Source organism: Bufo gargarizans, chromosome 6, assembly GCF_014858855.1.
Source record: "Bufo gargarizans isolate SCDJY-AF-19 chromosome 6, ASM1485885v1, whole genome shotgun sequence".
Lineage (NCBI taxonomy): Eukaryota > Metazoa > Chordata > Amphibia > Anura > Bufonidae > Bufo > Bufo gargarizans.
In genome coordinates, this window is record NC_058085.1 from 355,618,315 (window position 1) to 355,641,203 (window position 22,889).

The 22,889-nt window shown below is 45.4% G+C and overlaps 1 protein-coding gene across 2 annotated transcripts in view; it reads left to right on the forward strand.

Annotated features, from left to right (window-relative positions):
• Positions 1–22,889, forward strand: part of ADGRA1 (adhesion G protein-coupled receptor A1) — a 961,549-nt gene that overhangs the window by 862,217 nt on the left and 76,443 nt on the right. For both annotated transcript variants that reach the window (XM_044298088.1, XM_044298089.1), the window contains one exon: positions 10,135–10,258. In XM_044298088.1, the coding sequence (XP_044154023.1) occupies positions 10,135–10,258 (124 nt within the window). The remainder of the gene's footprint in view (positions 1–10,134; positions 10,259–22,889) is intronic.

Genomic DNA, 22,889 nt, shown 5'->3' on the forward strand with positions numbered 1-22,889 from the left:
ATATATAGTAAACAATTTTGAATAACGTTTCAAAGTGTGACCTGTACATAGTTCCTTATACAATACCCTTAGCCTTCAACACCCTTCCCCTCCCCCCCACTCCCTTCCATTCTCAGCATGTCAGATAGCATAATTTCATGTTAGTCAGGTCACTTGGATTTTTGTATACGTGTGTTGATTTTATACTTAATATTGTAAAGTTTATTTTTGTTATGGTTTGTATTGTGATTTTGTATATTTTATACATTACATCTTGTCTTATATTGGTCTTGTCTCTTAGTCTTCGTTCACATCACCGTTCAGCCTTTCTATTCTTCTGCTCCGTTTAGGAGCAGGAAAACAGAAAGGACAGATTCGGCACATAACTGAGCCGAATGGAATCTGAGGACCCCATAGACTATAATGGGGTCTGTTAGGTTTCCGCTCAGAAGAAGATTTTGTAGCGTAGAGAAAAGTAGTGCAGGCAGGACCTTTGTCTCTGCTTCAAAAATATTCTTCTGAGCGGAAACCTAACAGACCCCATTATAGTCTATGGGGTCCTCAGATTCCATTCGGCTCAGTTATGTGCCGAATCTGTCCTTTCCGTTTTCCTGCTCCGTTTAGGAAGGCTGACTTGACTACTTCAATCATTGTTGGACATTTTGGGTTTAGTCAATTCGCCAGAAAACATCTCTTGGCTGCTAATAATTAATAAGTGAAGTACCTTTGACAGTGGTTGACACCCAGGCACAGTTTAAAACACCACCAAGTGTAGGTCATTCGCTACCGTAATATTAAAGTTATGCTTTATATGTTGCCTCATGTTTACCCAAAATAGTTGGGATTTCGGACATGTCCATAGGCCATGATATAAGTTTGTATTTTCCATTTTCCATTTAGGACAGGAAGTTATTTTATCAGACTGACCTTGTCTTGTAAAGAAACCATATATTGTTCTGTGCATTATGTGATGTTGTGTATCTCTACATACCTCATATACAGTGCACCTGCGCACCAACTCCCAGCCTTTTAGTATATCTACTGGTGTATCTATCTCTGGGAGGTCCTTCTTCCACTGTTTAAAGATGTTACACACTTGTGTTTTAGATATATAGTGGCTTATATCTTTATAAATAGTGGATAGCGTTATATTTTCCTCTGGTTGTCCTTTTAATGAGTCACAGTTATTCTGTTGCGATTCAGGTGTGTAGTCTCTTAGTTTTTCTCTTAATATTCCCACTATCCTATAATAGAGTAGGAAAGAAGACTTGTCAATCCCCGTCCTACTTCCTAATGTCACCATCAAACCATTTTTCTTCACTAGGCCACTAGAAATGTCGCCATCAAACCATTGTACTTAGCTAAGCCTTCAGGAATGTCACCATCAAACCATTTTCTTCCCTTAGGCCACCAGGGATGTATCTCTTAAACTGGACTGTTACTAATAACAACTAACATTAAGGCCTCATGCACACGACCATTGTTCTGGTCCGCATCCGAGCCGCCGTTTTGGAGGCTCGGATGTGGACCCATTCACTTCAATGGGGCCGCAAAAGATTCGGACAGCACTCCGTGTGCTGTCCACATCCGATGGTCCGTTCCGTGTCCCCGCTAAAAAAATATAACATGTCCTATTCTTGTCCGCGCTTTGCGGACAAGAATAGGCATTTATATTAAAGGCTGTCTGTGCTGTTCCACAAATTGCGGAACGTGCACGGACGCCATCCGTGTTTTGCGGACCACAAAACACACCACTGTGGTGTGCATGAGGCCTTATGACTGTGTTACTATCTTTGGGTTTTATAACTCCACAAATACAATGTCCTCACCATATGGACATGGTACACTTTTTTCTCTATTATCTATTCAGAAAAGGCTTCTTAAAGGAATAATTCAGTAGAACTGAAAAGAAAATAGAAAGTATTGCAATCATCATAATGTAACATTAATTAGAAATGAGCAAATAATTGAAAATTCATGTGCATGTCCACCAATCAGTCAGCTGAATTTTGATGTCTGATCCGTTTCAGAGTCAGACTGGCCCACCAGAGTACCAAAGGATTCTCTGGTGGGCCCAAGCCCTAATACCATAATGGGCTCCAAAAGTCCAGAAGAAACAAACTAATTTGAATCCTCCTTTGGGGCTAATCACTTGGCGCTAGGGTCTCTTTCATTGAATCAAAACCTATTAGAATTTATTGATACCATGGAGGTTGGGCCCCCAAAAATTTCCTTTGGTGGGTCCACACTGCAGACAGACATCCTACTGATCCTGACTTACAGGCTGTTTTTAAGTCCCTGTGCCAGGACATGAAATTCTGCATAAGAAGTGTTAGAAACCTGGCTGTCCTGGTGTAGTACAATGTTTTTAGGGGATGACCAAAAAATAGCCAACACACATGAGCAATAACCTGATGGAGTTTAGCTATGACATAGGCAAAACTGTATTGAAGGATTGATACAGTATATGGTGTAAGAAGGTACAAGGAATCATCATGGATGATAGGTACGTGTCACTGAGGTTCCTGGCCTCGGTGGAGTAAGAGTCGGTTTTTATGTGTCAGCAGTAGTTGCTGTTTGACACCTTAATACTTAGTGTGGCTGTAATAGCTGGGAGTAGTCAAAGTGCTGGGTGGGTGACTACTCCCCATGTTCCAGACCGGGTTTTGCCAGGCCTAAAAAACAGCCAGTACTGCCAGGTGAGGAGGATTACCTCAGTCTGACAGTGGAGCTCAGGGTGTGTGTGTGCTGGGATCTGAGGCTTGTGCCATGCTGGAGGGCTGAGACCCGTCTGTAAGGGAAACGGGCCCCCTAAAAGCCTGCTATAGACTGCTGGAGGCAGAACTGCCAACAAGGTGATTTTTGCTATGTGGACTTTCCATTGTGTGTGAACTAACACCAAGACTGCAAAGTGATGTTTTGTTTTTGCTTTATGTGTGAATAAACACGGAAGTTCGATTTAAGAACTGATAATTTGCCTCTGTACTGCGTCCGCACACCCTGTCTAGCAGACCGAATCCCCACAATGGATATCACCATAGAGGATACGTGGTTTCTCCACTTGGATTTCTTGTGTTTGTACCCTTGTTCTAAAGGGAGATGGGATGTAACACACAAACAGCGATGGAGTGGATCCGGTGAATTGGGAGCTGACATGGTAGTTGGTCCTCACTTTCTAGATCAGGGATCAGCAATCTTCGACACTCCAGCTGCTGTGAAACTACAACTCCCAGCATGCAAGCACACTCAGCTGTTCTTCCAATTCCCACAGAAGTGAATAAAGCATTCTGGGAGTTGTAGTTTCTGAACAGCTGGAGTGCCAGAGGTTGCCGATTCCTGTTCTAGATCAACACCCAGATGGGCTGTCTTACCAATGATTTTTATTATTACATGTATATAATGGCAGCAACTTATCTTGACATCACAGAAGAAGAAACTAGAACAGGTCGAAAAATGTTGCTGTCATTATATACAGTAAAGACCAAAAGTTTGGACACACCTTCTCATTCAAAGAGTTTTCTTTATTTTTATGACTATGAAAATTGTAGATTCACACTGAAGGCATCAAAACTATGAATAACCACATGTGGAATTATATACATAACAAAAAAGTGTGAAACAACTGAAAATATGTCATATTCTAATTTCTTTAAAGTAGCCACCTCTTGCTTTGATTACTGCTTTGCACACTCTTGGCATTCTCTTGATGAGCTTCAAGAGGTAGTCACCTGAAATGGTTTTCACTTCACAGGTGTGCCCTGTCAGGTTTAATAAGTGGGATTTCTTGCCTTATAAATGGGGTTGGGACCATCAGTTGGGTTGTGTAGAAGTCAGGTGGATACACAGCTGATAGTCCTACTGAATTGACTATTAGAATTTGTATTATGGCAAGAAAAAAGCAGCTAATTAAAGAAAAATGAGTGGCCATCATTACTTTAAGAAATTAAGGTCAGTCAGTCCGAAAAATTGGGAAAACTTTGAAAGTGTACTCAAGTGCAGTCACAAAAACCATCAAGCGCTACAAAGAAACTGGCTCACATGCGGACCGCCCCAGGAAAGGAAGACCAAGAGTCACCTCTGCTGCGGAGGATAAGTTCATCCGAGTCACCAGCCTCAGAAATCGCAGGTTAACAGCAGCTTAGATTAGAGACCAGGTCAATGCCACACAGAGTTCTAGCAGCAGACACATCTCTAGAACAACTGTTAACAGGAGACTGTGTGAATCAGGCCTTCATGGTAGAATATCTGCTAGGAAACCACTGCTAAGGACAGGCAACAAGCAGAAGAGACTTGTTTGGGCTAAAGAACACAAGGAATGGACATTAGACCAGTGGAAATCTGTGCTTTGGTCTGATGAGTCCAAATTTGAGATCTTTTGTTCCAACCACCGTGTCTTTGTGTAGTGTACGGGAGAGTAATACCCCGTCACTACTGAAGGGTCACTTGGGTACTGTCGTTCCCCCTGTATTTAAGGGGAGGTTGGTATAGAACATCTTGTCAATGTACTGTTATGTATTTTCCTGTTACTGTGAAACGTGCATGTGCAGGCCGGCTAGGGTGTTATTCTAGCTCTGAGTCACTAGAGGGAGCTAGGGAGCCCTAGTTTATATAAGGCCCAGTCAGGAAGTAGTAAGCAGTCAGACAGTGGGAAGAGGAGTCAGAGATGATCCTGTGTCTGAGTAAAGTCAAGGCTATGGGCCTGTGAGAGGAGCGCAGGCCTGAAGCCTGCCGACTAGGAGAGGGTAGTAAGCCCTGTAACCGGGTTCCGGATTCAAGGAAAAGGTTCCCCTCCTGAGTCGTCATCCATTGTAGCAGAAACATCATAAGCACCAGCCAGGACACAGAATACCACAGAGGCCGATCAGATAAAGCAAGAGGTACTCAAGATAACAGAGGAGGTACTATATAAAGACAGCTTCAAGGGTACGCCAGCTATAGGGCATTAGACCTTGGAGAATAAGTCACATGTTTCAGGACCAGTCAGGAATAGTGTGCAAGCCGCCTGTACTGCATCTCCTGTAATCAACACTCTGTAAAAAAACATTGCTAAGACCGGCCATTCTGTACTTCTAAGAACCACCTGTATTCAAATAGCAACCAACTGTCTTCTAAGGAACGACGCTCCCAACTGCGTCCATGTGTGATTATAACTGATATTCAGTAAAGTTCCAGTTTTTGTTGGCTATCCTGTGCTTGCTTCATTCTTCTACAATACCATACACGGCGTGTCACCGTTTAATTGACACTGGCGTCACGAACTTTTAATCACCTGCCTGTTCCAGTATTTGCCCCGATTTGAAGACGACAGTGGATCCCAGGTTAGTGGGTAATCTGCACTACAAAGCCCAGCATACACTACTGACCCCCTGGGACACTGCATCGCTCTTTTTGGCGTCACGAACAGGATCCGCATGCTTCTGAAGTGCAGAGAAGTGTGAACTGTGTGCTTTAACTATTCCACCACCGTATTGCAAAGACTGTAACCTTTATTGCTAAAATCTGTGGATTAAAATTGTGCCTGGGAGGAATCAGAGGCGCTGTACTGTGTTGCGCTACCCCCAGAGGGAAAATCGTATTTATGGACTGTGATTCATTGGACTTTTCATCAACCTGCTTGCTGTCATTGAATTGTAGCATCAGGACACCCAAAATGGCCGCTGACGCCATGAGGCTTTTTACTGCGCCATCAAGATGTACAGAGGCGCGAATATTTGGCGCCAGGACCCTCCAAGAAGGAGGAGGAGATTGTCCTGGAGCGCCACCCACCTTGAGAAGTGACGATGCGGCTGACTTCCCTGAAGAGTTACGCCTGGGAGGCGGGCCTCAGATGGAGGTAGACCGGCCCAGTGTGTGGGAGGAGCCAGTGTCGTCCTTGCGCCCAGAGAAAGAAGAAATAGACCCGAGTGAGACAGAAGAGGCGAGGACTGGGCCGGCCCGAACCACTCACCGGCACAGTCAGATATATCTAAGCAGCACTGTCTTTTGGGAGCCTATCATCTTGCAGGGGCCAGAGGAACCATACCCCCCTCCCGATGCGGTGAGGCGAGAAGAGGAGAGAGAGCGGCTAGATAGCTGCCAGCGGGCAGAAGAATGTGCTGAGGCCCGACGTCTAGCAGCGGCTGCCACCGGTACCCCAGAGACCACTGTCACCGGACCTCCGGTAGCCCCGATGACCTGCACCAAGGCTGACATAGAGGCTCTACGCAAAAGAGTCTACTGGGTAGAGGACCTCGGGTATGCAGGATGCGTGCAATGTATCCCGTTTCCCAGGACGGATGCCGAGATGGAGGCAATGAAGGACAAGCCTCCCCCTTTAAAGATCGTCAGAGGGGATGGTTTCCAGATATGGCCGGCTAGGCCAGAACAGTTGCTACAAGTGCCGTTCATCGACTCGTCATCAGAGGAAGAATATGACACTCGCCTGTGAGTAGGTTTTTCATGTCTGTCTCCCTAATGGCCGTTTTGTCCCTCTGGTTGGCAAAGCTGGTGTAGCTCGCTGCCAGTTATACACGGCCGGTGGCATTATGACTAAGTGGAATAGCCACTGTGAACCACAGCTCCCAGCCTGCCCATGTTGTTTGTGAGACATCCGGCCTGCTGCTAAAATCCCGGTTGTGCCTTTAGTTTGCACCATTTTACCCCTTTTTACCCCCATTTCAGGTTGAAAAGACATTTTTATGTCAGCACTATTTTAAAGGGTAAACAGGACTTGCCAGGATAACATGGCCCTGGTATTGTCAGAGTCCTGTATTGTCATTTTATATGTGTGCTGCTGACTGTATTTAATAACCGGTTTTTATTCACGTCTATGTGCCCAGAGATGGACTTCCCATGTGCAAGCCTCTGAGAGGTTGATTTTATTATGGACTTATTTATTGTCATGGACTATCCTGGTTCTTTAAACATCCGCTGTGCCAGGTCAGCGCCCCCGTTCCACTCACTATCCTGAGAAGAAGAGAACGACGCCCCTTGTCACCGCACTTCACCTTTGCCAATTGGGTCTGATAAGAGTATAAATGGCATATATGTATGCATGCATGTGTCTTTCTCTATTTCAGGTCATGATTCCAGTTGGGCGGGCCCTGATGGAGTACGAGGTCGTACTCAGCTTAAAGCAGCGGGGTATGTAGTGTACGGGAGAGTAATACCCCGTCACTACTGAAGGGTCACTTGGGTACTGTCGTTCCCCCTGTATTTAAGGGGAGGTTGGTATAGAACATCTTGTCAATGTACTGTTATGTATTTTCCTGTTACTGTGAAACGTGCATGTGCAGGCCGGCTAGGGTGTTATTCCAGCTCTGAGTCACTAGAGGGAGCTAGGGAGCCCTAGTTTATATAAGGCCCAGTCAGGAAGTAGTAAGCTGTCAGACAGTGGGAAGAGGAGTCAGAGATGATCCTGTGTCTGAGTAAAGTCAAGGCTATGGGCCTGTGAGAGGAGCGCAGGCCTGAAGCCTGCCGACTAGGAGAGGGTAGTAAGCCCTGTAACCGGGTTCCGGATCCAAGGAAAAGGTTCCCCTCCTGAGTCGTCATCCATTGTAGCAGAAACATCATAAGCACCAGCCAGGACACAGAATACCACAGAGGCCGATCAGATAAAGCAAGAGGTACTCAAGATAACAGAGGAGGTACTATATAAAGACAGCTTCAAGGGTACGCCAGCTATAGGGCATTAGACCTTGGAGAATAAGTCACATGTTTCAGGACCAGTCAGGAATAGTGTGCAAGCCGCCTGTACTGCATCTCCTGTAATCAACACTCTGTAAAAAAACATTGCTAAGACCGGCCATTCTGTACTTCTAAGAACCACCTGTATTCAAATAGCAACCAACTGTCTTCTAAGGAACGACGCTCCCAACTGCGTCCATGTGTGATTATAACTGATATTCAGTAAAGTTCCAGTTTTTGTTGGCTATCCTGTGCTTGCTTCATTCTTCTACAATACCATACACGGCGTGTCACCGTTTAATTGACACTGGCGTCACGAACTTTTAATCACCTGCCTGTTCCAGTATTTGCCCCGATTTGAAGACGACAGTGGATCCCAGGTTAGTGGGTAATCTGCACTACAAAGCCCAGCATACACTACTGACCCCCTGGGACACTGCATTTGTGCGACGCAGAGAAGGTGAACGGATGGACTCTACATGCCTGGTTCCCACCATGAAGCACGAAGAAGGAGGTGTGATGGTGTGGGGGTGCTTTGCTGGTGACACTGTTGGGGATTTATTCAAAATTGAAGGCATTCTGAACCAGCATGGCTACCACAGCATCTTGCAGCGGCATGCTATTCCATCCGGTTTGCGTTTAGTTGGACCATCATTTATTTTTCAACAGGACAATGACCCCAAACACACCTCCAGGCTGTGTAAGGGCTATTTGACCATGAAGGAGAGTGATGGGGTGGTGCGCAAGATGACCTGGCCTCCACAGTCACCGGACCTGAACCCAATCGTGATGGTTTGGGGTGAGCTGGACCGCAGAGTGAAGGCAAAAGGGCCAACAAGTGCTAAGCATCTCTGGGAACTCCTTCAAGACTGTTGGAAGACCATTTCAGGTGACTACCTCTTGAAGCTCATCAAGAGAATGCCAAGAGTGTGCAAAGCAGTAATCAAAGCAAAAGGTGGCCACTTTGAAGAACCTAGAATATGAGATATTTTCAGTTGTTTCACACTTTTTTGTTATGTATATAATTCCACATGTGTTAATTCATAGTTTTGATGCCTTCAGTGGGAATCTACAATTTTCATAGTCATGAAAATAAAGAAAACTCTTTGAATGAGAACGTGTGTCCAAACTTTTGGTCTGTACTGTACGTGCAATAATAGATATTCTTGGTATTATGACAACTCCTGGCGTTGATCTAGAATGTGAGGACTGTCAGCGCTTAGCTCACTGGATCCACTCTGTTACTGGTTGCATTCTATGTGGATTGTTAATAGCCTCTTTGTGCTAGTACATTGGTGCTCAATGTGGATTGTTAATAACCTTAGTGTGTCAGAACATGGATGTGCCAAGTAGATTGGTAATAACCTCACTGTCAGTACATGGGATGCTCTACATGTGCAGTTCTCCTCAGTACAGGAGTTATCTGCAAATGTTATTTAATGTTATGTACTGTAATGTAAGTTATTGTTATTCTATGCAATGTAGTGCATACTCAGTATATCTATGCATGGTGTAGGCATGGCCAGGGTTAATAATCCTGGCCCAGCCCTTGCAGGAGCTTAGGGTGTGGGTGGGCTCCATCCCTAGCTCTAGGCAGTTGAAGGGAGAGCTTGAAGAGAGTAGGGAACAAATAATGTGTGCTCTTCTCCTCAGGCTTTCAGCTTAAAGAATCTGTGGGGGCCTCTGCTTCTGCTACAGCAAGAGAGAAAGAAAGACGAGATTGTAGAATGGGCTCGGCCGGGCAAGGAGTCAGTTAGCAAGGTCATCTGCATAAAGCTTTCCAGACCCTGCTGCTGTGGAGGGGTAACAAATTAAGACACCCTACACACCTCAGCAATTATTTGACCAGTTATATCATTGAACCTTCACGCCACTGTGCGAATTGCAGGCATTATTAATAGAATGCAATCGCCAGCCAGAGATTCGAGAAACAGAGAAAGACTTATATTTAACATCAAGGGCACCCCCAAATAACTATCTGGCAGGAGCCTTAACTACAGGGAGGGTCTCGAAGGAAGAAAGGGTGCACCTTCCTCTCACTACACCAGCCCTAGGGAGCAATGGCCTGAGGCAGACCACTGTGACATATACTATAGTCAGAGCCACTCCCTTCTTCTGCTCCGGCTCCTCAAGGGCTTGCTGCATCTGTATGTGGATTGTTAATAGCCTCATTCTCCTAGTTCATGGGATGCTCTACATGTATGTATGTTAATAGCCTCACTGTGCCAGTTAACTGTTTGTTCACCTTTAAAAACTAGGACCATGAAAAAAGTAAAAAAAAAACTCCTGCATTTTTTGCCTAGGTTTGTATGTCATGCTTAAATATGAGCTTTGTAAAGGGAGCAACTGGTTAAATCTCTCATTGCTTCTTGAATTATGATCACAGCTTGTCATCTCTCTATATCCAAACAAAGCATAAACTATTTTTATAATTAAGTCTGCTTTTATATTACATGCCCACACTTAATCTGTCTTTGTTTTCATCTGCAGCACTATCCGAATCAGCAGAAAAGGATGGCATATGTTGCTTAATTTCTGTTTCCACACTGCGCTCACTTTTGCTGTGTTTGCTGGAGGAATCAATCGAACAGGCTATCCCATCATATGCCAGTCTGTAAGTAATGCTCGCAGCTTTGTCTATTAGAATTGTTGAGATGCAGACTAAATGATCTCAGTAGACACTCAGCTGCCGCCATGTAATATACATCACTGATTCTGGAAATACTGTGTCTGCAAACAGGATTGGATTTATAGGAATATATTGGCACGCCACAGATGGTACCATAAAGTGAATGCTCATCTGTGAACACCATTTTATTTACCAAAGTCCAAAATTCTGTACTGATAAATTTCATAATATTTATTTAAAGGGGCTGTCTGTTTTTTTTTTTTTATTCCGATCTCTAAATCTCCTATACATACTGTGTATAGATATACATGATAACATTTTGCCTTCCTAAGGCCACCACTAGAGGGAGTCTACGGTATACTTCACCTAAAGCAGCTGAGTCTTAAAGAGGACCTTTCACCAGAATAAAACTTCTAAACTAACTATACAGGCATGTAGAGCGGCGCCCAGGGACCCCCCTGCACTTACTGTTATACCTGGGCGCCGCTCCGTTCTCCCGTTATTGCCTCCGGTATCTTCATAGTTAGGCTCCACCCAGGGGAACCTGCCGTCGGCTCATTCTCCAATGCTGTAGCGCTGGCCAATCGCAGCGCTCAGCTCATAGCCTGAGAGAGAAAAAAGCCTCTCCGGCTATGAGCTGAGCGCTGTGATTGGCCAGCGCTGCAGCATGGGAGAAGGAGGCGCCGGCAGGTTCCCCTGGGTGGAGCCTAACTGTAAAGATACCGGAGGCAATTACCGGAGAACGGAGCGGCGCCCAGGTATAACAGTAAGTGCAGGGGGGTCCCTGGGCGCCGCTCTACATGCCTGTATAGTTACTTTAGAAGTTTTATTCTGGTGAAAGGTCCTCTTTAAGTCAAGTCAACCTTTAAAGAGGTTTCCAAACACAAAAAAATAAACTCCAGTGAAGGGAGGACAAAAAAAAATCCCTGCTATTCCCCCACTGCTGGTGCTGTGGTCTAGTCATGTCCTAAGCACAACGAAGCAGCAAATCAGTAGAAGATGCATTATCAATGCCAGGCCACCATAGTGACCCGTGATGACTGGGCAGTAGACCATGGCACTGGTGATATGAAAACTCACAGCTATATTAGACTCAATTCTCACTACCACTGTAGCTTCTGTTTATAACAGACCTCATTGACTGTAATAGGGTCTGTAACGTAACATGAATTCAAAAGATTTGAGAATGAATAAGCTTACGCAGCTAAGTGAATGAATATATTTACTAAGTGATTAAATATACAATCCTCTGCCAAAGCAATACTAGCCTAAATGTGGAGTAGGGATCCGGTCAGCCATTCTATAACCCATGACTGTCTTCCACATTATAACACATGACCAACACCATAGGGTATACAAAAGAGAGGGCAAATCAATACTTACATCCTACCTAGGATGAAGTGCCTAGTTGAATACCAATTAATTCTTAGTGAAGACCACACTTATTTAAGGGAAAGCTTGAAGATGGTAGGGAACAGATAAGGTGTGCTTCTCTCCTCAGGCTTTCAGCTTCAAGAATCTGTGGGGACCTCTGCTTCTGCTACAGCAAGAGAGAAAGAAAGATGAGATTGGACAATGTGCTTGGCCAGGCAAGGAGTCAGTTAGCAAAGTCACCTGCATAAAGCTTTCCAGACCCTGCTGCTGTGGAGGGGTAACAAATTAAGATACCCTACACACCTCAGCAATGATTTGACCAGTTATATCATTGAACCTTCACGCCACCGTGCAAATTGCAGGCATTTTTAATAGAATACAGTTGCCAGCCAGAGATTCTAGAGAGAGAGATACTTTAGAAAGACAACATACCAGAGGGACATTGCTTCCAATATTACCTAACTTGTGCACAGACATCTGGGGAGAATTTTCACTGTGTACAGACTGCTGTTGGATGTACTATAATTCCTTTTTTGCATTCAAGTAAAGAAGGACATTTGTTGTGTTAAAGATGGCCTGGTTTACTGACTACTACATCATCATAGATTGGGAATTGCGCTATTTCTCGCTCTGCCTTGCATCCACACAAATATTTAATTCTTAGTACAGACCACACTTATTCCCATCAGCCCCTCCTCCAGTGTGCCTCACGCATGTCTCGGAGATCACTCAGGAATGTGTTCTTATCAGCACAACGGGGGATGGGTACTATCTCTAACCCATTTCATTACAAGAAAAAAACTTTTACACAGAGTATTAAACAGAATTAAAGGGGACAGAACCAATCGGTACTTAAAGGGGTTTTCCGAGTCTATGAAAATAAAATAAAAAACACTGTAGTTGCTTATTATATGATAGACTAAAGCTATATGACCACCTTGATGCATGTTTTGATACAGCTGAGCTCTCCACATTTCTCCCATGCTGCCACCTCTTCCTGCTTCTGTACTTCCTGGTTGTGGGAGTGTCAACAGTGATGAGGTTGCTCTTCTTTGTATCATCCCACTGCCGTACTTCTCCACGCCCCCTACTGCTATACTTCTCATACTTCCCCGCCCACACCCATCACATCAACCCATTACAGCCCAGTACTCCTCAGAGCATGCTCACTCCCTTTCTCATGGTGTAGCATGGAGCCTTCTGTGTATCTCACCTTCCCATTAGCCTCCTAGATTATATCCCAGTGAATCACAGGAACAATCACACACCATAGTAATAAAGACTGTGCCAGCCATCTGACTATTCATATACTTCTCAAGACCCTGCATGTGAGCTGACTGCATATTCCTCATTAGTATTGTGGTACTCAGTCAGGCTGTGCACTGCTGCTCTCTGTTATCAGCCACTATATATATATATATATATATATGTATATTGTAGGAAAGCGCAAGGGGCTGTCATTGACGGAAGATATGTGTCACCAAGGTTCCTGGCCTCAGTGAGGTAAGAGCCGGTAATTTTAAGTGTCAACGGCAGCTAGTGCTGACTGACACTATTGGTTATTTCGTGTGGCTGTAAAGCCGATCCGGGTCGGCTCTTACTGGGAGCAGCCAAAGTGCAGAGTGGGTGGCTGTTCCCCACGTTCCAGGCCGGGTTTTGGCAAGGGATATAAAACCCAGCCAGCAGTCTCAGCTGGGTGTGGATTATTCTCCATTTCACAGTAAATATCTGTGGAGTCTCTGTGGTTTGAGATCTGCATATCGTGTGCCGTACTAAAGGGCTGAGAGCCGCATTGCTGGGAAGCCTGTTGGGGACTGCTACTGCCAAAACCGCTGACAAGGTAAATGCTTTTTTGTTCTGTGGACTTGCCATAGTCTGAATGAACACCAAGATGGCTAACTGTCATTTTTGTTTATGTGTGAATAAACAATGCACTGTTTAAGTCAAAGACTTTGGGCCAGATTTATCATTAGCTCAGGTCAGAATAATGGAGTGAAAAAGTCCCCAAAAAGTCTCAAACGCTAAAACTGCGCACAAATTTGCGACTTTTTTCTGCTCTGCACTATGCTTGCCAGTTTTCTGAAAGTGGGCGTGTTTTCTTATGTAAATGAATCTCTAGACAGATTTACTATTGGGACTATTTAAAAAGTCGCAAAAAAGTCGCAATTTCACTCCAGTGAGGACCATGCTTATCTTATGAGACTTTTTAATAGAACATACGACTTTTTCATAAACACGTGCGACTTTTGTAAAGCTGCTTACTGACGGATAAACTGCTACCGTCAAACCACATTTATTACAGTCTTAAAGGGCCGATCATAAATCTGACTTGGCTAAAACTGACTTTAGCCATATGTGAAAGTGGAGTGAGCTGTCAGAGTCATGATAAATCTGGCCCTTTTTTTTTGCCTCTGTACTGTGCCCACTAATCTGCCTACCAGAGCGAATCCCCACATTTGGTGTCGGATGCGGGCAAATGCAGTGAGGCAGGTCTGAAGGTCGAAAAGTTTTAGTTTTCCCGGGCACAAGTGCATTTTTGATATTAAGCCGGCAAGGTTGCGAGCCGAGGCCCCTGACAAAATGGAGGCGGTTGTGAAAGCCCTCGTGGAGGCTAACTTGCAGCAGCGGGAGGCTAACAAGCAGCAACAAGAAACTAACCAGCTGCTATTACAACATGTAATAGCATTGCAAGCGGCAGGAGCGTCGCAGAATGTCCACGATGCCCGGAAAGCTGTCCACGAGGCAATTCCTAAGATGACCCCCTCGGATGACGTCGAGACCTATCTGGCGGTCTTTGAAAAGGTGGCCATGAGGGAAAAGTTACCCTGAGACCAGTGGGCTGAGGTCGTCGCACTGTTCTTGGCGTCTGGTCCCCAGCAAGTATTTTTTGATCTCCCCAATGATCAAGCGGCCGATTACCCAACAGTAAAAGGTGAGATCCTGGCAAGACTTGGGGTGAATGTATTGGTCCAGGCCCAGCGGGGGCATCAGTGGGAATTTAACCCGGCTGAACCCACCAGACAACAATATTATGATCTGCTGCACCGATTGCAAAAATGTCTGCAGCCTGACATTTTGACTCCCACTGCTTTGTTGGATCGGCTGTTGACGGATGTGTTTTGGAGGGCTTTGCCGTACCCTCTCCAGCACTGGATCGGCCAGGTGTCTCTGGATAATGCCTTGGAGATGGTCGACCTGGTGGAGCGCTACGAGGCCACCAGAAATCTGCAGGGGGGTTCTTTTGAGTGGGGGCCAGTCAAACCCCGTAAATCTCCACTCCAAACCCGGCGGCTGATGCCAGCCAAACCCGTCTGGGACATACCCCCTGCAGACCTAGCACCGGTGGTCTGCTGGCGGTGTCACTAGCCTAGACACATAAGAGCCGACTGTGGGGTGAACCCATGGATACCATTTATGGCTACCGCCACTCAATGTATGCCAGGAAGCTGTGCGCCAAAGGTACCTTCGAGACTGTAGACAATAGTCACCTGTGCTAGGTGGAAGTGGGGGGACACTCTGGCGGTGGCACTGCTGGATTCAGGGAGTCTGGTGTCCCTGGTAAGAGCTGCCCTGGTGCGGCCCGCCGAGTATACTGGCCGAAAAGTCGGCGTTGTCTGCATTCATGGGGACTTAAAGGACTATCCCATCGCCCTGGTCTCTCTGTCAACGTGGTCGGCAGGTGGACAAATTAGGTGGCTGTCGCCACAAAGTTACCGTATCAGTAAATAATTGGGAGAGACTTCCCCGATTTCCCGGCACTATGGCCAGATACAAAAGTTACCGATACCCGGGAGACAGATGTAACCCTAGCAGAGGGGCTCGGCTCAGGGGGGGGGAGACCAGAACCCTGGGAACCTGAGTCACAAGGGCCAGCGGTAGGGGTGACCACCACCCACTACGGGGTGAACATATTTAACAGCTGGTGGTGCCCAAGGCGTATCGCAAGCTCGTGTTGGAGTTAGCCCACCAACATGTTCTTGGGGAACACCTGGGCCAGCAGAAAACGCAGGACCGGATTCTACAGGGTTTCTACTGGCCCAGTGTGTTCAGAGAGGTGGAAGAGTATTGCAAGTTTTGCCCAACCTGCCAGATAACCAGCCCCCAGCCACATTTCCAGAGTCCCCTGCTCCCTCTCCCGATTATTGAGGTTCCATTTGAGTGGATCGCTATGGATCTCATAGGCCCAGTACCGAAGTCCGCTAGAGGGCACCAACACATCTTGGTTATCCTTGACTACGCCCTCAGTACCCGGAGGCAGTGCCACTGCGTCGTACATCAGCCAAAGAGTTAATAGAGATGTTTTCTCGAGTGGGTCTGCCTAAAGAGGTTCTGACTGACCAAGGGACCCCTTTTATGTCCAAGGTCATGAAAGAACTCTGTAAGTTGCTCCACATAAAACAGTCGCTGACGTCCGTCTATCACCCGCAAACTGACGGCCTGGTAGAAAGGTTTAATCAAACATTAAAAAATATGTTAAAAAGAGTGGTGTCTAAGGATGGGAGGGACTGGGACCTATCTGCCCTAGCTAATGTTCGCAGTGCGAGAGGTACCCCAGGCCTTTACTGGGTTCTCGCCCTTTGAACTGCTGTACGGCAGATACCCTCGCGGTCTGTTGCACGTGGCTAAAGAGGGGTGGGAACAGCAACCCACACCGCACAAAAGTGTTGTTGAGTATGTCACCCAGATGCAAGGACGGATGAAAACAGTGTTACTTTTGGTTAGGGAACATATGGAGGCAGCGCAGAGAGCCCAGAGTAGGGTCTATAGTCGGCAGGCTCGGGTCCGGAACTTTAACCCATGTGATGGAGTATTGGTGCTGGTACCAACCATAGACAGTAAGTTCCTAGCTAGGTGGCAGGGGCCCTACAAGGTACTTGAAAAAATTGGAGAGGTAGATTACAAGGTACATCAGCCGGGGAGGCGAAAGCCGGAGCAGGTGTATCATGTAAATCTGCTCAAATCCTGGAAAGATAGGGAAGCCTACGGAAGACAACCCACGTCCAGGGTTTCTAGGGAAAGCGGATTTGGTCCCTCTGTCTGAAGCAAGGGAAGCGGCTGCCACAGTGAAAATTGCTGACAACCTCTCCTCTAAACAGGCTCAGGAAGCCAGGGAGTTTGTTAGTCTGAACACAGATGTGTTCTCGGACCTTTCTGGACGCACTTGCATAATCCGACATGACATTATCACTTTGCCTCAGGCAAAAGTCCGGTTAAAACCATACCAGGTACCTGAGGCTCGGCAACAAGCGCAGGAAGTGCAGCTAATGCTACAGCTAGGTGTCATCAAGGAGTCAAAAAGTGAATGGGCCAGTCCGATAGTCCTAATACCTAAGCCGGATGGGACATTGCGCTTCTGTAACGACTTCCGAAAACTGAATGAGGTGTCCAAGTTTGACGCATAAACCATGCCCCGAGTAGATGAGCTTATTGAGAAGTTAGGCCAAGCCCTGTATTTTTCTGTGTTGGATCTCACCAAAGGGTACTGGCAGGTACCCTTGACGGAGACTGCCAAGGAAAAAATAGCTTTTATCACGCAGTTCATCCTTACCGTAGAGCTGAGTGCAGAATATCGAGGTCACCACATAGCAGATATTGGGGGACACCGGAGAGCTGAGTGCTGGATATTGGGGTAATATCCCGCACTCAGCTCTGCTTTGTGGTGACCTTGATATTCTGCACTCAGCTCTGCTGTAAGGATGAACTGCTCCTTATGATTTGTGCGCGCGTGCGATCTGATGGAACATTTTGTACTGGAAAATCTACCTACCCGTAAGTACAGTTTCGCGCATGCGCATGAAGTCCTTCTCCTGCGGCGCTGCAATGATTTTTTGCTAATCCAGTGGATGTGCACTTGCAAAGCGCCGCACACACCCTCCTCAAGCTGATTACTGTGTGCCTGCGTCACTTCCGGTGCGGTGTGCGTCACTTCCGGTATAGCGTTCTGGCAAGTTATAGAAATCTGGAAGAACATCGGCTGGAGAAGGAGGACAGGCAGGAGGAGAGCAATGAACGTGTCTCAGGGATGCCGTGGGATGGAACAAGACAGTCAGGATCACATGCACAATGAATGGCACGTGATCCTGAAGCAAGGAGGAAGCAGGGGAGTGTACCACGACTGGGATCCAGATCGCTGGCCCAGTAGGAAATTTTTAATTACTGTCTATTAGAAAATTAACATACACACCAGTGGGGCAAAATTAGAATAAAAAATTGAAATCTCGGAATAACCCTTTAAAAATACCTGTCTCGGCCTGTTGTATTTGCCGTGACACGGTTGTGGTGCTTGCTGTTGCGGCAACTTGTAGTTGTGACAGCATGTAGGTGGCTCCTTCTTTCCCATGGGTCCTTCCCTGTCTGGTGCCAGAGGGGTTAATTATCTGGCTGGTGTGGGTTTAGGTGTGTCTTGGGTGTGGCCTCTTGGCTCTTTATATGTTGTGTTGTGAGCCTGAGGTCAGTTGCACTCCAGCTTTTGTGTCCTGCATGTACCATCTTTCCAGTGGGAGGGTCTCCTAGCTAGACATCAATGTTACCTTTATGTTTCCCTATGTTCCCTATGTCTTTACCTTTCCTTGTATCTATGTTTGGTGTGGGTTATGTGCGGGATCAGTTATATGTCTAGTTGTCATTACATGTCTGGCATGTGGTGTCTTTCTTCCAGCTTGTTTGCTAGGCATTTTCCCCTGTGAGTTGCGTAACCTCCAGAAGGGGGTGTCAGGGTTCCCCGGAGGGGGAATCACAAGTCAGTGAGCATCTCTACCTGGGGCCGCCATGCTTTCGGTCTACATGGGGTTCCGGTTGTCTTCGTGGCCACGGCGGGTAAGTGTGTGTTGTTTCTGGGCTCTTACCTGCCGTTTCAGTGGCTGTTCACTGGATGTCCTTTTCCTTGCAGCTAGGCCAGTGGAGACTCCTGTTCACCCGTGTCTGGGATGAACAGGTCGTCTCCTGCTCCTAACCTTATTTCAGGGATCCTCAGGGCTATTCCGGGTCCAAGCTTACTGTGTATGAGCCCACCTACCATCTGGCTCTGCTCATACAGTTAGGAGTCAATGCCAGGATTAGGGCGGATCTAGGAGGTGACCTGCTCCCTTTTCCTGCTTCCCCATTTTACTTAATTATACGATGGGGAGTTCCCCCACAATGACAATACCCTTACAATACAGGGTCCATCAGATTTTTTTGTGGTTTCTATAATTTTGCAGCTCTATTCTGTCCATCAAATTTGTTAAGACAGCCAACGGAGGCTCTATGGCAGTGTGAACTGAGACTCACAGCTTGTTCCTTTTACACAGTGGGAGCCAATTGGTGAATTTATGAGGGACTTGATAACCCGTTGCCAGAAATGTGGTTCACCCATATCTTTTTGATATTTCATTTACAATACTTATGAATAAAATCATATTTTTCTGTAATACTCCAGAAGCCCGGCATTCATTATATAAACCAGTCGTTTTATGGACACGTTCTCTTATAGTAGAATTATATTACTGTATTAACTTAAAATATTGTTGAAATTGTAAACCTTTGCAGAAAAGACTCCTACCAGTCCAGATGCCACTGCCTGCATCACTTGGATAAACTATGGGGCTGATATATATTTTGTTTTTGATTGTAATTTACAGGCGATTATGTTTTTATGGTGAGAATGCATTCATGAGTATCCAGAAATATATTCGAAAATAAATTTCCTTTCAGACCAGCGAGCGCTCAGAGCTCTTGTTATTCGCTGCGTACATTACTATTTTGGTTTGTGAGCTCTCCAGTCCTGGAGATGTCTTCAACGCTAATAGAAAAAAATGTGTTTGAAGTTTTAATATTTGCTAAATTAGGAAGAACAGGATCTGCTTGGTAGAGTGTAGGCAGCATGTCTCATCGTCAAGAGAAGCTCCATCAATGGTAGATGTGGTAGATTTACCATTTAAAGAATTTCTACGTTCTTGGTGTGGATTACCATTGTAATCGTATTGTGTCGTATTGTTACTCCTGTAACTTCTGCATAGCTTGCAGAAAAAACTTGGGGGGTCATTTATTATCAGATATACGCCAGTGTTTGGCATATATCTGGCGCAGATTGCGGCGCAAAGGTTATTTGGGCCACAATCTGCGATTTATTTTATTTTTTTCCCCGTTCGTGGCAGGTCTAAAAAAGGGAGCGTGGTGTGGGCGGTTTAGACCCGTCTCATTTATCATTTTCTACGCCGGTTTTCCTTTCTGGTGTACATTTAGACAGGCGGCGGATACACTGAAGTTATGTAGAAGCCAGCGCCTATACATAACTTAAGAGCAGCCAGTGCAAAGGGGTATTAAGACCCCCTTGGTGCTTATACGAGGAGATAAACAAACAGATAGATATATAGATAGATAGTCTAAGCAGTGGGACACCCTGTAATTAGCTTATATGAAGGGGATGCCTCCTACAAGAAGAATTGTCCAAGGCAGACATCCCCTTTAAGGTATAAATGCCATTCTGACATAATCTAGTAAAGCAGAAGCCGATAAAACAGAAGATATCATCAAGATCTAAATGACTTGTTGATGCAGCTCAAGTGCAGAACAGACATTATAGCCTCAAGATATATGTGGAAAAAGGTGATTTCATTAAAAGCATTAACTGAAATAAAATTAAAACTAAGGACTTTGAAACCAGTCAGCAGAGACCCTTTTCATCTCAATAGATCAATTCTAAGGAGAAGCTGAATGGACGTTTGGCTTAAATAAAGACCCGTCTAGGAAGGGCATAATCGTCATCATTACTCTTCCTGTCCCCTCTCCTGACATGTCTCTTTTAGTAACTACTTGTATTCCCCATGTAATAACAATTCTGGTACATATATTCTTATGCTGTGCCATTCCTCTACTATTCCTCCTAGAAGTTTGAGTGCATTGCCAGCAGTCTGCAATAATGGTCCAACTGGGTGTTACCAGTTAGAGGAGTGTCCCTGCTGCACAGTCTGACACTATCCAACCAGTGCTGCCAGTGTCAGACTATGCAGGGGCACACCCAGTTGGACCTTTATTGCACGCTGTTGGCTATGCGTTCATAAAATTCAAACAGGAATAATAGAGGAATGGCACAACACAGGGTCATAAGAATGAATTCTCCAGAACTGTTATTACATGGGGAATGCAGATACTTACCAAAAATGACATGTCCAGAGAGGTGACAGGTCCTACATACATTTTTATTTTAGGCATTACTAAAGCACAGGGGCATAAAGATTAGTTCCTTATGACCCATATGAGTACACCAGTACTAAAAATGACATTTCATTGTTAGGGCCCTATTAGAGATTTTTGCATTGGAGCCCAGGAGTCTTAATCCCTTAGTGTTCACCGATATGTGTTTTTACGGCGGTCACTATGGGGCCTTAGGCTGGGCCACTGATTTTTTACGTCGGCCCAGTCTAAGCGCTGCACGGCCCTGCTCTAACAGCCCAGACCGGCAGGAGTGCTGATCCGGGCTGTTTAACACTTTACATGCGATTGCGGGGTGCCAATGTGTGTGAAGGCTGCTTGGGGTATGATGTAGGCCCCAGACCAGCCTTCAGTAATTTCCAGCAGGCTGCGCCTCTTTGGCGCAGCCTGCTGGTCAATGTTAGAATAGCATTGCCATTAAATTGCAATGCACTATAGGGATAGTGCACTGCATTTTAAAAGCAATCAAAAAGCTGTCTGTTATAGTCCCCTTTTGTTAAAAAAAAAAAGGTTTATTGCAAAAAAGTAGTAAAAAAAAAAAAAAACTATATGTATTTGGTATCACTGTAATCGTACTGACCCAGAGAAAAAAGATATGTTAGTTATACCAAAAAATTAACGCCGTAAAATTTATAACGTAAAAAGGCAGTGGCAGTATTGCTGTTTTTTCCCCATCTCCCTCCCAGAAAGAGTTAATAAAAGTTAGGCCTCTTTCACACTACCGTATGGCTATTTCAGTGTTTTGCTGTCCGTTTTTCACAGATCCGTTGTTCCGTTTTTTGTTTCCGTTGTGTTTCCGTTTCGGTTCTGTTTTTCCGTATGGCATATACAGTAATTACATAGAACAAATTGGGCTGGGCATAAAATTTTGAATAGATGGTTCCACAAAAAACGGAACGGATACGGAAGACATGCGGATGCATTTCCGTATGCATTCCGTTTTTTTTGTGGACCCATTGACTTTAATGGAGCCACGGAACGTGATTTGTGGCCAAATATAGGACATGTTCTATCTTTGCACGGAACGGAGATACGGAAACGGAATGCATACGGAGTACATTCCGTTTATTTTGTTTTTTTTTGCGGACCCTTTGAAATGAATGGTTCCGAATACGGACCGTATACGGAACGCAAAAAAGGCCCGCAAAATGAAAAAAAAAATACGGTAGTGTGAAAGAGGCCTTAATCAGAAAGTTATGTGTAACCCAAAATGGCGCCAATAAAAACTACAACTTGTCCCGCAAAAAAACAAGCCCTCATAAAGCTATATAGACGGAAAAATAAAAAAGTTAAAGCTCTTGGAACGCGACGATGAAAAAAGGAAGAAAAACGCTTGGTCAGTAAGGCCCAAAACAGGCTGGTCACTAAGGGGTTAAAGGGGTTTTCCGGGAGTTTGATATTGATGACCTATCCTTATCGATATCTGATCAGTGGGGGTCCAACTCCCAGCATCCTCATGGATCAGCTGTTTGAAGAGGCTGCAGCTCTCACGTTCGTCGGTCACGTGGCTTAGGCGCAGCTCAGTCCCATTCAAGTGCAGGGGCCTGGGCTGTAATACCAAGCACGGCCACTATCCAATGGACGGTGCTGTGCTTGATAAGCTGCAAAGAGGCTGCAGAGCTACAATGAGCGCTACCGCCTGCTTCAAACAGCTGGTCATTGAGGGGGTACCTGGAGTCGGACCCCCGCCAATCTGATATTGCTGACCTTTCCTGAGGATAGGTCATCAATACTGAACTCCCAGGAAAACCCCTTTAAATCGCTCCTCTTCTAAACCATCTAGAGGCCGGCATAATACTGACCAAACACTTGAATCACCTACAACATATTCTGGCAAAACGAAAGCAATCGCTGCAATTCTTATTTCTATTGCCTTTTCTGTTATTCCAGATTTTCGCACACAAAACAGTTTTCTATATTTGTTGCTTTAAGTTTTCTTCTCCTTCAAGCAATTACCGCGTTACGAAATGAACATTATCTCAATGTGGGAACAATTTTGTTATCCGAGAAGAGAATTATTTAGAGAAAAAAAAAAAAACACTTAGAAGCG